The sequence below is a fragment of the Aricia agestis genome, chromosome 2 (assembly GCF_905147365.1).
Source record: "Aricia agestis chromosome 2, ilAriAges1.1, whole genome shotgun sequence".
Taxonomy (NCBI): Eukaryota; Metazoa; Arthropoda; class Insecta; order Lepidoptera; family Lycaenidae; genus Aricia; species Aricia agestis.
The window spans coordinates 8967749-8988796 of NC_056407.1; the positions used below are offsets into that span (position 1 = coordinate 8967749).

The 21048-nt window shown below is 36.3% G+C and overlaps 1 protein-coding gene across 6 annotated transcripts in view; it reads left to right on the forward strand.

Moving 5' to 3' along the window:
* Positions 1–21048, forward strand: part of LOC121739772 (dachshund homolog 1) — a 135339-nt gene that overhangs the window by 86051 nt on the left and 28240 nt on the right. For 4 of the 6 annotated variants that reach the window (XM_042132330.1, XM_042132332.1, XM_042132333.1 and 1 more), the window contains 3 exons: positions 2798–2868; positions 3410–3649; positions 7956–8177. In XM_042132330.1, the coding sequence (XP_041988264.1) occupies positions 2798–2868; positions 3410–3649; positions 7956–8177 (533 nt within the window). The remainder of the gene's footprint in view (positions 1–2797; positions 2869–3409; positions 3650–7955; positions 8178–21048) is intronic. The other 2 variants (XM_042132331.1, XM_042132336.1) reach the window with 1 other exon arrangement.

Below are 21048 nucleotides of genomic sequence, written 5' to 3' on the forward strand. Positions count from 1 at the left end.
ATCATTTTTTTGCCTTCTTAAATTAAGTCGTAAGAAATCTATATAAATGAAAATGAATCCATATTCGCGTGGTCACGGCATCACGCGTAAACGGCTGGACCGATTTTGCTGAAATTTGGCACATTTTCTCCCGGAAAAATGTACGATTACTGCACAATATACTTTTATGATTTGCGCGTAAAATCGATTTTGATGAATGAAATGATACTTTGAGTCTCGGGAAAGGACAAGGGATACTTTTTGTCCCGGAAAATGTACGGTTCCCCCACCATAAACTTATATGATTTTCCCCTAAACTATTTAATCTATTTTGATTAAATTTGGCATGGAGAATCCATATTATATCCCTTGATAGAAAATACATGAACAGAATACTGTATAGTATATCTTAAAGCATTAGAATAATAAACACATTTTTTTTATTAAACCAATTCGAATTAAATAATCATCGTTAAGACAGGACAACGTCTGAGAGGTCAGCTAGTTACAAATAATTGTAACAGGGAAAATTAAAATAAATAAATCTCATTCTTTTAATTTGATATTGAAGACATTGCAAGAACTAAAAAGGAATATTTCTGAGTATTCTGTATTTGCCCTCTTTTTATTCGATGGGGGTGAAAAAGACGATTAGCAAAAGTCAAATCAGACAGATTTTATACTTTTCAATAATATTAATTCTACATTAGATGGTATCGTTACACACCGAGAATGTTATGACAGTCTCTCTTATACATTGCTCTGTAATCCGCAAAAGGGTTCCACGAAAGCTTAAAACAGCCACTTATTATGTATGTTACATTTCACTTTCAGACGTAATTTATATTCAAATGCTCAAAAGGCATTACACGGCAAAAATTGGGCATTAACCCCTTTTCAAATGAATGAAATTGGCTCTGATAACAAACGTTTGAGGTTTGATTTAAGTAAGAAATGGCTCAAAGCTCAGTAAAAATTATTGTTTCATTTATTTCAACTTTTGAATTTTCTTTTGAGTAACACATAAATATTATATCAATAAGTTATTTAATACCTACTTCCTCCCTCGCAATCCTTCGAAATCTTACACAATCCCACATTAATATTCAAAGATCAATATTTCATAATCTGGCAATAGGGTAGCGATGCCCGTACAAAATGATTACACATATCACAAAGGCGCAGCGGGGTCCTATAATATCGTGCCTTTTTCTTTTGTGGTAGCCCTGCGTCTCAGTGGGACGCACTTTACGGTTTCGAATGATCTGTTTGTCAGTCTTTGTCTGTCGGTCCGATTTGCGTGGTAGGCTGGTAGCGTGTCCGATTTACGGCTGCCGATCCTATCTAACTAGCTGCTGACAAATGATCTCTGCTTGAACATTTCGAATATCGATTTGTTAATTGAATTTATTGGTTGATTCATAGCTTCATATAATATTAAATACATTTTCTCTGATAGTATTTTGTAAATTGAATTGCGTTTTAACGTACCTTTTAAGGTATTCGACTGTTTTTGTGCAAATAAGACGATCTCTAAAATATACTCAGTCTAGACCTCAGTCGGATATTTTAGGTCTCGATATAAATTCGTCAATTCGGCTTTTTTTATAATTTAAATATCACGTACCTATAAGACGCGTATGGACAAATAATATTATAAATTATAATATACATTTAGGTCTAAATAAAATAGAGTATTACATTAATAATGAATAATGACACTCAACTATGTATAATGGAATCATAAATGAGAAAACTTGAATTTTATTAATCGTGAGTAGGCCGTGGATGTGAGCAAACGCAATAATAATTTGATAGACAGGTTTATAAACGCTAATAACAGTGCGGAGTTGTATTACCTTGATTTCACCGTTTAAGTCACAACATGCGCTAAACACAACATAGTACATACTCGGTATAATCTATTTTTTAGCCTTCAAGTTTTCTCTTACAGAATATAAAATACTAGAAGACGCCCGCAACTCCGTTGCGCCAAAATTTGTTTATAGCGCGGTTACCGTACATTTTTCCGGGATAAAAACTATCCTATGTCCTTTCACAGGACTCAAGGTATCTTTATGCCAAATTTCAGCAAAATCGGATCAGCGGTTTTAGCGTGAAGAGGTAGCAGACAGACAGACAGACACACTTTCGCAATTATAATATTAAGTAAGTATCCATGTTTTGTAAAATACTGCTAAAAAAATCGCAATTTAAAAGTTTGGGAGAATATTTTGTGAGCTGAAAGAAATTGATAAAACAAGGGGGAAAGTAGGCAATTCTAAATTTAAATTCACTTACTGACGTTAAAAGAGATGAAACCATGAATCAAAAAACACCAACTAAAGAGACAAATAAAAATATTTATTTTTCTAGTAAAACTATTGAGAGCTGACGATGACGAATAGAAGTACTTTTAGCGGAGTTACCTAAGAACATATCCCGGCATTATAAAATAATAACACACGGAAGCGTGTGGCCGCGGGGCTCGCTGGCAGTCACGAGACTCCCTTCTGACTTCGCTAGAGGGAGGCTTACTGCTTTACACTCAGATACAAGTCTAGAAATATTATGCAAGATTGATCAATCAATATCAACTTGGGTCTTAATCTAATAATATGTATTTAAGAATAAGAATGCAGATAAACTTTTATCAAAGACCATCTATAACAATATGATAATAATATTATTATGATGAACTAGGCTGTAATCCTGTAAGCGAGGTATATTTTTTAAAAAAAATATTTATTTATTATCAATTTCGCCTAATATACCAAATTTAATGTAGAGCTTCTTAAAATTCGGTCGATTGTTGCAGGTTGCGAGACGAAAGAGGCGACATCGAACGAGTGATAGCGATGGACAAGGCGCGAGAGGGATCTCATAATGGTAACTCATCAAGGACATTCAATTCTTTTTAAAGAGTAAGGGGCAATACGTGTGCAACCTATAACAATATAATAACCTTCCTTTCATTAAATCTACATAATATTAATACGCGAAAAATGGGAAAACGTAGGTGAATGAAAATACGGTGAAGGAGTGCATCAAGATAATAATTCTTTTGAAATTATGCTTTTATCATAAATTTTTTAACAAATAAAACGTTACACACACTACAACACACACACTAGGAAAGATGACAGATTTTTGAGTACATACGAATTATGTATACTCTTTTATTTATGGTTGAAGTTTATTGAATCTGAGATACTATTAGACAATGCATACACGGCCAGTCAGAAATCAGCTCAGTCCCAGAGACAAGAGTTGAAACAAAATATGATAACATCAATATTTTAATAAAATATATAGATAGTAGTCCTAATGTCGTTGAAACTAAGGTCGAATTTCGACCATTGGGCGATCTCTAGTTTAATTAACAGCGTCAAAGCTTAAATGATTTTGACCACCAACACCATTCTTTCAGGCTCGTCACCGGGTCACAGTCCGGTGCTGAACCTATCGAAGTCGGGTTCAGGCGAGCGCGAGCGCGGCGACCGGGGCGAGGGTTCCGCCAGCGGCCGCAGTTCGGCAGCATCGCGCCGCACGCCGCAGCCGCCGCGTCTGCCGTCGAACAACGCTGCGGTGTCGCCCCGCTCGCACTCCGACGAGAGCGACGGCGCGCTCTCCGATCAAGACGACCATAATGTCAAAGACGAGGATGACGGTAAGAACAAGTTCTGACTATTCGCTAAAATGATTAAGGGGAAGTCGAAAAAAAGAAGCTGGTCGAGCTGCAAGCCGCAGCCGCCGCGTCTGCCGTCAAACAATGTCGTGGTATGACAAGTGTCCGTCCGCGCACTGGCGCTGAAAATAAATTCGTACGCTACGAGAATCGAAGAAGAGTCGGAAGAAGGAAATCCACAGAACACATTAAAAGAGGTTTAATGTGTACTGTGAGGAAATCGACTATCGACGTCGCGTTATCGCTTATCATTTTCTCAAGCAGGACTATCCTAAATAAAGCAGCGTATTTTAAAGCTTGGAAATAATACATTAATTGAACATTATTAAAGTATTCCTACAAAAAATATCAACAACTAATTTGTAACAACTCTACTAAACCCTAGAAGCACAGTCTATAAAATATGAATTAATAACATCACTAATTGCAAGGGATATATTTAACTAACAGTCGCATTGTGTAACTTAAGTTTAATTAGCACTGCTTACTACAGCTTTAAGCTACCTCTAGAATCGTGTTACATGGAAATAGTAGAATTATTACATGAAACTCTTAATATAATATGTCAGAGGAGTAGTTAGCATGTTACGTTCGGTCAAATTGCCAGTAATAGAACCTTAAACATTTATAGTTCAGAAATCAACTCCAATAAAACTTTGGTTTCTCGGAACTTTACAAAGTAATACAATGTATCGAGCGGAGCGGAGTGAGGAATAATTTATTACATCGCCGTACCTTTACAATAAAATAAACAATTATTGTTTCGACTTAATAATAAAGTATAAACGTATTACATAATAATACAACAATAATAGCAGACAATTTTCCGTCGATCTCCGAACACCTCACGTTCAGGTATAATGGTTCGATTTAATAAAATCATATTGTGTCTGCTTTAATAGACTTTAATGACGTATGAGACGCTCTCAAGGGATTCTATTTTGCCCACCTAAACGCTTTCGACACAATAATAGGACCCGCTTAGTGTTAAAGACATAAAGATGACGGCAGGATCAGGTATATTTAATAAAACCGTGTTACCCTATTCTATGAAGCTGCAAAAAAAATAAAAGTATTTTTGTCTCAGTAGTCAGTACTAACTGTAATAGTCATCTTGTAGAATCGAATATTTAATTAAGATTAACTGTAAAACAATACTTTTTGTTAGCAGCTAACGCTAACGACTTCATTAATAGTACTCTCTTCAGCCTTGGCTAATGTAAACAAACAAAAATTATTCTATTATTCAAATCGCCGCATACCTCGGCATCGCGATTAACTCAATATTACTTGTACCGATACACGTGTAATTATCATTATAAAATGAATGTAAACACGTTTTCAAGAAAACAGACGACAGTTTCCTAGATTCCATCATCGTACGGGTTAAATATGCTATTAAAACTATTAAAAACCCGCATGATGGATGGCATAACGATTTCTTTGGTGACATGCGAGCCTACGTCTATCCTCTTTTTGCATTGCCTATTGGCATACTAAATATTTTATTAATTTACCTTCTCTCGTCTCGTATCATCAATCAATAGAAAACTCGTTATTAACATAACGTCATGCATTTATACATTACTTACGTAACGAGTAAATTAAATATTACTTTTTGCGACAGTAATCGATATCGAATTAGGAATTGCCTAGTAGAAATTCTCTGCGCAGTTGTCACTTTTATACAATTTATATAAAACAATAAAATTGACGCTTTAACTTCACTGTACAATGATGATTATTTTTGTTCATTAGCTATTTACGGAACAAATATTGTAAAAAAAATTATAGGCAGCAATGCACAATGGAACAAAGCTTCGCGAAACTTCAGAACTCTACATAGTAACGCGATTCGTAACACTTCAATTTTCTTATTAGTCTTGCACGTTCTAAAATATTAAAATTGCTTTTCTGAATTTCGACCTAAGTATTAAAAAAAACATGAGTCATATTATTTGTATAAGTGGCAAGTTTTTTAGCAATAAAAAAAGGATTTTTTTTACAGGTAGTGTTGATCGCGAGAACCATTTAAAATTGTAACAAAAACTCTAACGCAATCGATTATTATTAATTTAAGCTCCCAAAAATATATTACAGTATTTAGACCAAGTAAATAATAGCTAGTGGTATACCTCATGCGAGTAGGAGGTAGCAGGTGTCGCAAACCGGTGGAGACTCATCGTCGTAAGTCATAACATTTATCTACGACGCGGTCCATACTAGCTGCCATACAATAGCTGAATTATTGAAACAATAACCTCGCTATCCGCGATTACGAAATAGTCCATATAAAGCGTGAGAACTACCACCAAAGGTTTTGTTTGGTTGAGTCACAGACATAGATCAAGATAAATACTGCATGTGTGTGTACTTCGCGTGCCATATAACGTTCCCAAAAGACGAGCGATGCTCGTCTTTCGAAAGTCTGTTCAAAGTCTGCTGATCGGAATCAAGTCAAACGGAATTTTAAAAACGTAAAAATGTGTAATTGTGCCCTGTTGAGCTGTAGAAATTTGAATAAAAACATTCACGTTTCTTATCATCGGTACGTCACAGTAGGTAGGTAAACAGTGGCACGCTCGTTTTCATACAAATGGAAGGACATGCGGTATCTGTCTTGATCTATGTCTGTGGGTTTAGTGGTGTTTTGCGATAACTATGTGTTTGAAAGTAGTCAAAGCTTATTGCTTGCAAGTTACATATTGGCAAATAATGTTAAAAATTGTAGGAACAATAAAGTTTATACTGCTAAGTAAACTTAATAACGTACTTGTTTGCAAATTGCAAATAATTTACCAACAAAGAATGATCTACATTAACGTCAACAATAAATTATATCTTAAGTTTGTCAAAACCAGTCTCATTCAACTTTGATCTTAAGCTTTACAGCCTTTTTAATTTTATTAAAATCGATCTCCGACTTTATTTACATTGTAGCGTTATGTTTTATTTATCGGACAATACAGTTTGACGCTTACACGGAGCGATTAGGGTTCATTTTGTTTCGTGTCGGGATATAAATTTAGTTAATTGGTCTTATTAGGAGGAGGTTGTTGTGACAACTGGGAGTGCTATCGTGCGCATCTACAATGACGAAACGGCGTTGTCTTCATCACGAGACGAGCAATCACTATCTTGTCAGTTAAATTAAATGTATCGATAGATTACTTCGGGCCGTGAGACTTAATATGAAACACTTTCCTTTTGACGTCCATCGCATTTGCTATAATCTATAATTATACCTTTGGGTCGAATCAATTTGAGCCATCGCTAAATGGTGTTGTCTTTTAAATAAAAGATCGTGTATTAACATTATGGTAATGAATTAAGCATTAAGTATGTTACATACAACCCTTGATTCTTTGTTTTTCTGGTGACCTTTCCTTTTAATGACTTTCATTTTTGAAGAAGAAAAAGAGTATTTAAATATAAAAGATAAAAGAATATTATTACTAAACTCAAAATTTACAAATTGTTGTAAAGCATTTTCAGCATTTTAATGTTGAAATTCTCATTTTCGTCAGCTTACACCATACATAATATAGTTGGCTCGATATGGGTTCGATTATTAATTTAATCGTTGATTATAAATCGTGCACAATCGCAGTCGGAATAGGCATTTACTATAGTTTACATCGCGAGAGTACCACGCGATTTCCATGTACCTCGCCATAATAATTGTCGAGAGAATGATACACGCAATATAAACTTGCTCGTTTTCTACTCAACATTGAAATATTTATTAATTAACTGCCTCGAATTCACGTATGACTTTGTAATTCCGCTGTCTACATCGATGACTACGGAGCTTTTAATTAAAAACGGCGATTGATTGTGTTGGTAAAAGCTCTTTATTTAAATGTATTGTATGTAAGATATTATAAGGGTATATCCACTCGCTATTGTTCATAAACTAAATTACAAGTAATTTTTAGCCTTAAGGATTTTTTAAACGGGCATTGGATCACCACACACTCCCACGACTGCTGCTTCTGTAAGCCAGGATTGACAGCTGTAAAGCGGTTTAGCCTTCAGTTGTTTAATTACCACAGTGGTTTTAATAGAATTTTGGAAAGATATTATATGAAATATGTTAAAAAGTCTAAGGGCTCCCTCACAGAACACTTCGAATTCGCATCGCATCACAATGTAATTTTTATTATGAGTTTTGTTGCAGATTTTTCCGATGCGATGAGAATTCGCAGTTTGTGTGGGAGCTCTAAGTCAAAGCGATCGGACTCAATCCGTACTGTATAGTATAACATGAAGATGTATGTTTGTTCAGGAGCAGACTTGAGCGACAGCGAGCGGGAGCTGCAGAGGAACTCGTCTCCGGCGCAAGTGAGCTACCCGGCGCCCGGCGGATCCCCCACGTCGGTCCCCGTCGACCCCACAGCCGACACCCTGGTCTCCTCCACTGAGACCCTGCTGAGGAACATCCAGGGCCTCCTCAAGGTCGCGGCCGACAACGCCCGCCAGCAGGAGAGGCAGATTAGCTACGAGAAAGGTAAGAGATACTTATAAAAAGAACAAAAGATTTGTCTCACAATCTTCTTCAGCAAACTTCTTAAATATTTTAGGCAGGGACAAAACATTGTATAGCAGCTGTAGGTATACTTTTTTGTTTACTTTTATGAATACAATCTTAAAACTCAAACTCAAAATTTTTATTCAGAATATTTTTTTTCAAATATTCTCTGAACGTCGGGGCTACACAGATGCCTACCACCGGTTCGGGAACTAACCCGGCGAGAAGAACCGGCGTAAGAAACTCGCACGGGGCCATCTTTTTCTAAAAAGATGGAAAATTACAAAAAATATATTATAAAATAACAGTGTCATTATGACTAAATAAAATACAACGAGTGTACAATTATTATACATATTATAATGAAACAGCTCTGCAGGGGGCGACCTTATTCCCATAGTGTACTATCATTCATGAAATCAGTAACTTTATAGTACGCTTTGGTACACAAACGTTCTTTAACAACTTTTTAAATCTAATTAAACTTTTTAATAGTAAGAGGATCAATACATTTTTAAAGAAACGTCTCTACGACTCTACATCAGTTCACAGGCTCTCAGATGTTAGTGCACGGAATAGAATAATTATATTTCATAATAGTTTAAAAGTAATATGTACAATTGCCGTACAGAGCATGTCGTGCGTTTTGCAAATAGCCGTAGAACAGATGCGGCTGAGTTATAGCGCGGCCCACTATCATTACCCGCGATTCCATTCGGACAGGATAATTGTTTAATTGATATTTCTGCTAGTTATTTATTCACATCATTTCATTTTCTCCATGAGAAATGCTCTCGTGGCCTATGGATGGCGCTGTCGTCATTTTGTTCAAAACACGTGCAACATCTCTAATCATCTAGAACAAAATTGTGAAGTAGTTTTAGTCATTCGGTTTTTAATTTTATTCATTGTTGCCATAGCCTACTTTATTGATGTTGGCGTATTTAGAGGGTATACACAAAATATAAATGTTTTTTGGTAAAGTTTACTGCCGAAATTTATTAAAATGTATTCAATACTGCCGCTATCTAAGCAAAAGAAAAGCAAAACGTGAGTTACAAAAATCTATAAAAATACAGAGGAGGAGAAAATTCGCGGTGCGAGTGATCATCAAACTTGAATATCAATATTGCGCCGCGGGCCAATTGTATTAATAAACAAAACAAAATGAGAAATAATAATGCTATAGGCCAACAAAAGGTTCCATTTCTCCCCCCCGACGAGGCCCGAACGAAGGAATAAACTCTTAAACGCGACCGATTAAGAGTGAAAATCATACGACTAATATAAAGCCGGTAATTTTGTTATTACGATATAAAAATTATTGTTGATGAAACATTTTTTCGAATCGGTGTAGAACTTTACCGGCGCATTTCAAATTACAGCAATAAGCTGATGCAGCCGGAATGATAGGTGGTGCGAGGCGTTTATTCGTTTACATTCTGTATGTTGTAGTTAGTTACGTGTAATGTTTATGTTTTGTTGGGTTAAATTGCATACTTTCGGTCCTCCTCCTGCGGATCGAGACAAAACCAAATGGACCTTTTTTGAATGTACCTTACTATTCTTAGCGCAAAAAATTAATTGAAAAGTAGAGTAAGTAGAGCAAATTTAATTCATAGCAATATTTATCGAATTCTTAGCTATATTTATAAAGATACGCCAACGCAGGCATACAAAACCAGGCAACGCAAGCACATAGGTGAGACTGTATGACTTCTAGTCTTCGACTACAGTCTGAGCTCAGTTCATCCCTTCACCCTCAAATGACAGATCGCTATCTAGGGTATATTTGCTGACAATTTCCACACTAGCCGAGTGGGTGTCGGGCGAGTGGCGACAAATGTTCGGCATTCAGAGCGTTATCAGATACCGCTGGATGGGGTCCCGTGAAAGGACGACACCGCGATAACGTTTTTTCGATTCGTTTCTGTCAATAGAAGCGCAATGCATGGGAAATAGGCGTCAAATAGTTATTTTTCATCACTTTTGTGTGCTTTTGATGCGTGGGTGGAAATGTTTTTCGAGAAAAGCTGTGGGTTTTAATGTTACACTCGGTTTACAGAGTGTAAAAGTACTATTTGTGTGAGCGAATGTGATCTATCGACTTGTTTCAATACAAATATAAAATTTTAACTGTTTTGAGATGTACATGAAATCTAAATGTGCGTAAATTATTTTATAAAATCTCTTCTTTCCTCACCATATCCTCACGTTTCTAACGTCGTGCGCGTTATCCGCCGACGTATATTCTCGTCGTATCACTCAGCTTGTCTAAACGGTCCACCTTCGAGCTCCGATAACAATTGCCGGTTCTCGTATATTTGAGCATTCGAATCGAGCATTTAGCTCACAATGAGAGCGCGCTAACGCGGGGAATCGTTCCGATCGCAATCGTCGCGACATAAATCTGCATCGGCTACCCTTTAATCCTTTATCCCTGTTAATTCTTACCGCTTAGTTTATTCCCGGCCGAGATGGCCCGGTCTTGTTACCGCGGTTTTGTTCACCTCTTTTGTTTTACAACTATCAGTTTTTGTTAAGCTAAGTGCTGTTCAGCGGACAAATGGCACATGCGCGGGCAGATAGGCCCGGTGTATTTTATGGGGACCCGGCATAAAGGGAATTCCACTCCCATATCTAGAGATAACTAGTGTAGGGACCGTAGTAGTCATGGTCTCGATATTCGATGTTGCCTCGTCTTTAATGTGCGGATTTATTGGTGCTATCACATCGGTGGGGCCAGTTTTTAATCGGCCTTCGGTGTCGATCGGGCTTACATTCTTCAAATACGAATGTCTTCCCGCTCCTTTATAAAATCTTTGCCATTTCTATACGAAATGGTTAGTCGAATATAAAATTAAATTTTGCTCAAAAGGGTCTAATCTACAAAATACTGATGCCATACAATTTCGCCCCAAATGATATACAATTTCGGCGTTCGAGTCGTAGCCAAATAGCCATGATTAAATAAACTCCACCATAAATGTATGCAAATTATATAGATACATTAAATTGATTGCACGAACAAATATAAATAGCTTAAATGTTTGTCGCGGGCTGTGTTGAAATAAGCTAATTAGTGTAAAAAGTGTCTCTATGCTGCGTTATTATGGCACCATTTGCAACGAGTTTCGCGATGAGGGAGCCCGCCATCAATAACGTGGAAGTGACCGATCGAACAAACAAGAACTGGCCAATGATAAAAACTGATGAGCAAATAGACAGGACTTGTGTACTCAGCTAATGGATTCAATTGATATGAAAGCTTTTACAATACTGACAGTAACATTGTTATGTCGATGCCATCAAATTACCTGTTTTATTACATGTATCCGTGTTGGACATTTTTGCATAGAGTTATGATAAGCTTCTGGATTAGTTCAAAAATATGTAAAAATCGTACCACATATTATGTGATTCACTGCAGGAAACTGTGGGTAGAATTTATGATAGATCTTAGAATATAGTAAGTTGTAACTAAGAAGTTGTACTTAAATAAAGCTACAAATATAATACTGATGCTCCAAACTGGGCTGCCGTAAATAACGTGCTAATTCATATTTATAAGAGTCAGACTATTTCAAAATCAACAAATTGCAAGACAATTTGACTCGGAGAAAATTGCGTCTGATAAAAATAAAACCCAAGAAAACGGCCGTTTGTTTTGAGTTTAATATTTTTCACACAACGGCAATTATGCGAGAGGGCAAGACAGGATAATTACACAGCAGGCCCAGCGATTAGCGGTGACATACACACAATAACAAACAACGGTCGCATTATGTATCTAACATTGTTATTGTTGAAATAACATTGTTTGATGAACGAGGGAACTACGTAGTCCATTGACCAACTAGAAAACAGGAGTTCAAAGGAGCTTTTCTTCTTGAATACCTTGTCGAATTGCAATTCCGTTATAGAGACCGTGCTGTGTTCCTGAATTCATTATAACTTATAAGGATAATGAAACACTTCTTTCTCTAGATACCTCTAGAGGTATATGCAGCATCGATCGAGGAATCATAAGCTAACATTCGTAGCGCGGCTTCCACGGCCTCACCGCCCCCAGCGAGCCGCGCCACCGAGATGCGCGCGCGCAGATACCCACAACGATGCATTGTTGCCCGCCGCGCCAGCTTTCGCGCCATTGTGTGGAGGTGCTCAAAAATCTCGCGGACCGATCTGTTTGTTTACTCCAATCTCGCTAAAATGAATTATGAGAGGTTTTCGGTGCTCATTGCGAGCTCCTCGATAAAGATGAAATGTTACAATAGCAACACGACGCATACGATAATGCATTCATCACGACGTAAACGGACCATCAAGAAAGGATAGACGTGTCATATTCTTAGCTAAAATCTTCTTCGAGTTCTTACAAGCTTTCCCGGAGTGCTGAAAAAACTCAGTGCTGTAGGCATGCTTCATTGCTAATTTAAAATCGTCGCAATGCAAAATTCACGTTTCCGTTTGGCTTGGCCGTGGTACGTGTAAACAATAACTGACATTAACCGAAGGATATTAAAATGCCATTCCTGTGTGGCGATATGTGAGCGAGGCGGCCATATTGGATTACTTGCGCGTGTCGCTCCGGTTACAGTGCGCACGCGACTCGACCACACGCGCGCCATCTAGCGGCGGCCAGCGCAAACGTGGGGTTGCGACAAACCGCACGTCTCCTCTAATTAAACCTGTATCAATTGCGGCTCTATAAATACTCAAAATAGCCTGCGTAGACATAGCTCTATGTTTATAGGTATTTCTTAATTACAACTGTTTTTCAGAAATATTAGCTTAGTGTACATTTCTGAATCGTATAGAAATTATTATCTTCTATTAAGTATATAAAATTCTCGTGTCACAATGTTAGATAGCGTACTCCTCCGAAGCGGCTTTACTGATTTTAACCAAATTTTATATATTATACATATTCAGTGGGTCTGAGAATCGGCTACTGGGTATTTTTTATATTGATAAGTGCATTTGTTAAATAAATAATAGTAAATTATTATAACTCGAGACTGACGGTGACCATTGTTTGTGCGACGGGATAGCGATGAACGTTGCCATGGTGACATACATAATATTTAGTCACTTCAATAAAATAATACGGGCGAAATACTTTATATGGCAAAGAAACGTTTTCCGGGACAGCTAGTAATTTATGAAACTTTTCTACTTGGACGTAATTATTGATTTATTTGTTGGTTTCCAATCATTATGTTAAAACATTGTCATTAAGCAAAACACTGGCTAAAATGATTCATTATAACTCGATTTGCTCGAAATACGCTTATAAATTTACAGACAGTAGCACGAATCCCGTACCATAACAAGGCAAGAAACTCCCAAAGGATCTTAAGATATAATACATCGAATTGAAACAATTTATTTATGCGATAGAGCCGATTCAATTTGGCCCTTGTCCTGGCAGACATAAGACGTAATACGGTGACGTGCGTTCTGGAGTTGTGTCATTTTTCCCCGCGATCTATTACAAAGGGGTAAAGTGAGACAATCGTAAAGTTTAATAATAATTACATTCTCAACTCTCCTCCCGGCCCGTGCACAATAATTAACCGCTCGGAATTACTTAGCCGAAATAATTTAATGTGACGTACGCCCAATTATTAACATGTACGAGATATCTTTATTAAAACAAAAAGGTACGATGTGATTCGTCTATGTTTTAGAATTTTCTGCTTGCTTTACTCAAATTTCGTATAATATAAAAACACTAGCTGTTGCCCGCGACTTCGTCCGCGTGGACTTTAGTTTATAGCGCGCGGTATCAACAAAATGTGTGTCAAATTCAAAAACTTTTTAAAACCCTGGTAAGTGGTACCCTTCTTAGGGCCGCGCTACACCGGATTGGCAGCGCTGAAAGTGCTCGCCTCGCCGCTGCCATTCCGGTGTAGCGCGGCCCTTAATTAATCAAAATACCCAAAAACAGCTGTGCAGTGTGCACATAATCTATACTAATATTATAAATGCGAAAGTATCTCTGTCTGTCTGTCAGTCTCGCTTTCACGCCAAACGCCAAAACTACCGAACCGATTGTAATGAAATTTTGTATACAGATAGTCTTAAAGCCTGAGAAAGGACATAGGCTACTTTTTTACTGGAAAAAAGGGTTGTCAGAGGGTGAAAATGCGTAATTTTGTTCAAATTCCAAAATCCAAAAATTCATAATAGATGGCGCCGTGCGTTTTCTACATCGCGCTGACGCTTGCTCAAAAGTCTTTCTATAAGAGGTGGTATCATCTTACATTTAAGTTTAGATTTTTTTTCGATTGTTATATCTATTCTACGGTATTAAATAACTCAGTACTTTATCTGTGCAGTGACGTACCCTTAAACCTATCAATGATAAATAGTTTATGGGTAAAGTTGTGTAATTGGGGGGCTAAATAAGCTTTAAAATTTGGCATAAAATATAAAGTTTAATATAAAAAAATGAAATACTTATTGTGTGCACACTGCACAGCTGTATTGATTTAAGGGGTACCAGGGTTTTTTTATAAAAGCTTTTGACACCAATTTTGTTAACATCGCGCTTTACTAATCAAACTAATAAGTATGATTAGTTCTATGTTACAATGAAGTAAAAAATAAAACGCCATCTGTTGAATCGTATTAGAACTAAAATGTTCATTGCATCGATATATTTCTGGATTTTTTATAATATTATACATAAAATATATTTAAGTAAAAAATAAAACGCCATTTGTTTTCATATATTAGAATTAAAATGTTGATTGCATTGACATATTTTCTGGATGGAATATAGGCCAACACGCCGGTACACTTGAACTCCTTAATTTTAGAGCGCCTTCTGTTGTCAACTTGTCACATATATTAGAAATGCAGAAGGAGTTCTATAAGATAAGATAGATTGATTATTATTGTACCAAGTGATAATATTATTAAACATAATATTCTAACGTATTAAAAACTATAAACAAAAACATAATAACTAATAAGTATGATTAGTTCTATGTTACAATGAAGTAAAAAATAAAACGCCATCTGTTGAATCGTATTAGAACTAAAATGTTCATTGCATCGATATATTTCTGGATTTTTTATAATATTATACACAAAATATGTTTAAGATTTTTGAAATTTTATTTTATTACACATCCAAGACCCAGGAACATTGAAAACTTTTTGTTCCGTCTGCGGGACTCGAACCCAGGACCCCCGGGATGAGCGCTGGCCACGCGCAATGCGAATTCATTTTCATCGATATTTTCATGAAATATGATATTTTCCCACATCAAGTAGTAGCCTTTGTCCTTTCTCAGACTCTAGAATAACTGTGTACAAAATTTCATTGCAATCGGTTCAGTAGTTTTGGCGTGAAAAGCGAGACAGACAGACAGACAGACAGAGATACTTTCGCATTTATAATATTAGTATGGATTAGTATGGATAAATATTTATATGAGTAATAGCGACAGAGTTAGTTAGTTTTAGATGCAAAAACAAACAAGAAAACTATTTGCCGCGTCTTATTGGATGGAAGTAGTTTGAATTATAATCACTAAAAAACCTGGATGGAGAAGACCTTTTCCCAACATGCACAACTAATTAACAGCAAATTACAATTTGCAAGCAAAAGACTCAACAATATCCAGAATTAAAGAAAAGGAAAAGCAAAATAAATACCTTTATACTAACACTGCATACAGAAACCAAATCAATATTGTTCAATCACGTTATAGTCCTGAAACACCACGGAACCACAAGAAGCCCTTGCATTTTTAAGTATGTCATTCCTTGTTGCATCTCATTATTCTGAATGTTAGTGAATATTGCTGCGCTTAATATTTAAAACTGGCGTAAACCGAGGTTTAATAGCAGTTATTTTCGAGCTAACGTGCCCAGAGCTCCGTATCTACTCGCATCTTGAATTATTCAAGATCAAGTAACTCTGGTCGCGAGTCTCTATGGGGTGAAATGGAACCCTTGCTCTAGTTGTAATTTACATATGGAATTACGGAATATGAGCAGTTTTGTGGCGGTTGCGTTTATTATGCTAGTGTTTACGATCCATAAAATTTTAAACGCCGTTTGAACATCTCAATTTTTGACACAAGTTATAACTGTGTAACTTTTTTAATTGACGCTTGATTAGTTCATTATTATTTACTGTCAGTTTGTAATACACATTTGTAATAATAATCTTCTATGATTGTATTTGTAAGATTTTTATTTTCATAATATTATCGATTCTTAACTGCTCCGAACATTGTGCCTCTATTAAATCCATATTTTTCTTTTCAATCCACACCTTAGAAACTTCCGCCGTTATTTTCCATTAAAGTTAATTTATCTTAATTTCAATTCCCTCAATAGGCGGAGGGAATCGTAATAATAAGTCGTAGGGTACAGCTGGAACTCTACGGGCGTATAAATATTCTTTATATGCAGTTAAATTTTTAACGGCACGCCCGAACGTCGGGAAGTTTGCACAAAAATAAAAAATTGCCGGTCAGGGAGCGGCGACCGCGAAACATCGCACAAGAAACAACTAATGAAAGCTTAGAGCAATTCGCATAAATCTCCCTTACATTTTTAATACCAATATATCCATAGGGGAGCATCGCGGGCCGGCGGGGGGACGCCGAAAAAACAAAACGTTCGCGGCCTAGCGCATTCGGGCCTTATTTGAATAACAGATGCCGTCTGCTTATAAATGTAGATATTTTTAATCGGTACCTCACCGGAGACATAATGGTATCGGCGATCTGCCGTCAGCTGGTATGTAGATGTACGGGGCTTATCGTGTTCGGTGGCTAATTTAAAAGTCCCGGGGCCGGGCGCGGGCGCGGTAATGCAGACTCTGTCATCTCGGCGCGCCGCGTGATATCTCTCTTGACCCGTATACTTCTTATTTGCTTCGTTACCTAAGTTTCTTCGTATCGTATCCCATCTCGGGAGTCGTGTAGTCTCATTAAAATAATACAGGGCTACCGGATAATCTTATCCGGTGTGTTTCGATCTGCGATTGGGTGCGCGTGCGCCGATAACGCGGCTCGGTATTCCAGCCTCTGCCCGTTCGATACTCTACTATTTTTAATTCATTTTGCGAGGACATCTTCATTATTTGTATCCCTATTACCACTTTAACGTGAAATGCTCGATGTTTAAATTTAAATGCAAAAAATTTCGTACAATCAGATTTTTCAATCAACACAATCATTACAGCTTAACAAATCAGTTTTAGATATCAATATAAATCGTGACTCGTGTTGAAGTACACTGCTAGCCTATTTCGTTCACAAAGCGAATTAAACATAGTTAAAATAATTGTAAATAATTAAATTCTAAATTGACACAATATTAATTTAAATTGCAGAAATATGTAGGTAAAAGCAGACAAAACATAACATCTACAAGTATAATAACAGCCACGAACAACAAATCTAGTTAAACGAAATTGTTACAATGTAAATCTTAAACAACATCTACACACATGTAGCGAAGTAAAGTCGCATCACGCATAATAAAGGACAACGAAATATTTTTGTAAATTTTAATGTGGCCAAAGTATAAAGGACCTTGTGCCAACCACACAGAGATCAAAACCGTAGACGGAGTGAGGAAGATTTTATGTTCTAAATTTCACACATAATAAAGAGAACCAATTCTTATGATTATTAGCGTAGAGACTGCGGGAATAATCCTCCGCTCCGGCGCCGTGACATAAGCCGGAAAAATCTAATAACAATAAAATAAAATTGCTGACGGTTTGTAAATTTAAAAAGCATAGGGAAGAAAATTCGTTTTCGCTTGACGACCATTATCGTTACTTTGAATTTGCCCGCCAGAGTAGGAATTGTCAATTAAATCACCTGGTACACTAAAAGCAAATTGTTTCCAATAATAACTTTCGAACAGAATCATTTTGTCTCTCGGGAACTTGTCATTCCTAAAAATATTCACCTACGCGTTTTTCTTATGTTTTTAACAAAATTGTTGTCATGTCAAGTCATTAACTAGCTTAACGTTACCTAAAGAGAATCATATTTTATCACCTACAATCTGTTACAAAGTCGGCTATATTAAATCATTTGAAATAATAATTTTGCGCATTCCGAAGCATTTTAATTAGTAATACCGCCCCGTAATATTTCCTTATTTTATTACTATTAAAATCCCACCTTAAACCGCTAAGACTTCCTCCCCTTTATTCGCGAGTAAAGCGAGAGGAACTGCGAGGGAGATCAGAATACTCACCTTTGTTTTGGTTTTCCGACACCCATTTCGGTCGCATTCACCTTAACGCTCGTTTAAATTATTTTGCCAGTTTTGAGTCGTAAATTTTGGTCTGACTTTAATTGTTGTTTTCACTGCAAGCCCAGCGTAGTCTTCGCAGGGGCTGAGAAAATATGTCTTAATTCGCCTGCCCTATGACTTGTGCGATTGTTATCGTTCTATTGTGCTTTCGGGCGTACCTTTTCCTGAAATATTTTCGAATTAATTGATATAAATCGTTTTGGAATAATTTCATTAAAATATATACGTGTAGAAATTTCCATGATTCGGATATTACGTTTTTATGAAAAAACTCACTCGCTCGTATTTACATAAAACGTCGCACCTCTAATGCTTCCGAAACAATAATATTCTAATCTGATTCCAAAGAGAGGGATCACATTCGTAATTTAAATATTGTTGTTGCTTTAACTGAGTGCATGAAATTGAAAAGAAATAAAATTTTCTCCGCGCCCTCCGGAAACTCCCGAGTGGCAAAAAAGTAATGATACTCGAAACGACTCCTCGATTTAAAAATAAAAACACAGCCGATGAAAATATTTCGAAAATCGATTACAGTATCAGTTAATTACTTAAGGCCATTATTAAATTGCGTAACCGGAATCGATCCTTTTGTTTATGGGTTTCGATCCTTTCAATCATCTATCAGCCATTGAGCCTGGGCATAATAATAATTGACCATAATTACATATTCCCTTGAACGGCGCATCACTTTTATTGTTATTTTATTTATTAAAGTGGTAATTTTTATTCGGTTCGGCGATATCAGTTTAAAGATTGATTCGATATAAATATCGATTTAGCTATTAAACGAATAATCATCCTCATAATTTATTGTTTCATGAAATTATGTGTAGTTTACTTTTTGTGAGTCTTAAAGCGGACGGTTGTAACTTTGTATTTTCTTAAACGTTTTAAAATAATTCGAATACATTATGTTTTTTGGTAGTGGATTTTGCTGCAATAGGGTACTTTCGAATTAATTGAGGGCTTTTATGAAGTCTTTATTTATCAATGTTTTTGAGTTTCTCAGGTTTGTTCTATTTTAACTCTATTCTCTATATTTGAATTCCTTACTATAGCTTATTTAATCTTTATAGTTTAGTATGATGTATCATTGTTATGTTAAGACATAGTAGATGCTTATTCGAGAGCGTTGTAGGCAATCAATGTTACGGATTCATTGCTATCTCGCGTAACAATACGGAGATAGATCTGTACGAAGACCACCGGGCGCCCCTTTGTCCGGCGATCGCGAGATGCGCCTGCGCAGATACTGAATACAGACTACCCACCATTACTGCACGCTTCGAACTAATTTACGCCTCTGCTAAACGCTTATTCTAAATAACTTCACTGATATGAAAAAGTAAATGAAAATTTAAATGGCATGAGATAGCTTTCTCATGTATAGTGGTAAAAAATAGATAGAGAATAGAATGGTAAAGAATAGAGAAAAATATGTGGGACTGGTTTTGATCCTCATTTTAACATGTTTTCAATAGACCAAGTACATCAGTTTGGACACCTAGAAAAAGATAGATTATATAAAAAAAAAAAAATATAACATTGTAAATATCTAGAGTTCCATCATTCCATGCGTCCTCCTCTTCCATTTTGCTATAGATTAGAAGTTAACATAATATAGATAAAGCTCAGGTAGACCAGCAACATCAGCAGGTCTACTGAGCTTTATCTAAGTTTAACGAGACAATGGTTGTTGTAATTAAAGGAGCATCTATGAAACAAAACTTGAAACAATGATCAAAAACAGCGTTTCAGTTAACAAGATTGAGTTCTGCGATAGTCCACGGAACTCGCCCATACTGCCTTATTACACACGAAGTTAACTTGTCCGGTATCTTCGAGATTATTGTTAGCCGATATAAGCCGGCTACCGATGTCGCTGCAAAATATTATACTCTGTTATATAGATCCTTATCGGGCCTTTAGAATGATATCGTATATCTCCGTTTACACTAATATTATGAAGATGTTAACTCTTCGTTTGTTCCTTGCTCGTTAGCTTGAACATAAAAGACTAAAAGTTCAAAAAATATATTCATAAATATAGTGTGAAGGTAAAGACTTAACGCGACTTTTTAATCCATATTAAATTTGATAAGTAAGGCATTTATTATCATAAATATATTATCTACTATGAAATTAACTACCAATTTGTCAATTAGCAAAAACATGTTTGTTGTGGAGTCAACGACATTCTACTGCTACAATTAAATCAGCTAAGCATTCATTACCGTTATCTCAAATATCATTTTAGATTACGAAATCTTTGTCCACTTAATAAAATGAACTCTAAAAAGATTAGCTCTAAAACTTCTAAAGATTAGACAAATTAAGCTTTAAATTGAAACGTGTGCCATATTAATTTTTATTTTTAATTTAAGGTGCGAGCACAAGTTAATCAGGATCCCCTACGACCTCTATAAAGTTGACGTCTTAGCAAGTAATTGAACGAGGGACTAAATTAAACGTTACGCTCCTGACCTCTTTCTATTCAAATTTCAGTCGTAATGTTCCGACGTAAACGCATTTGTGTTGGAGA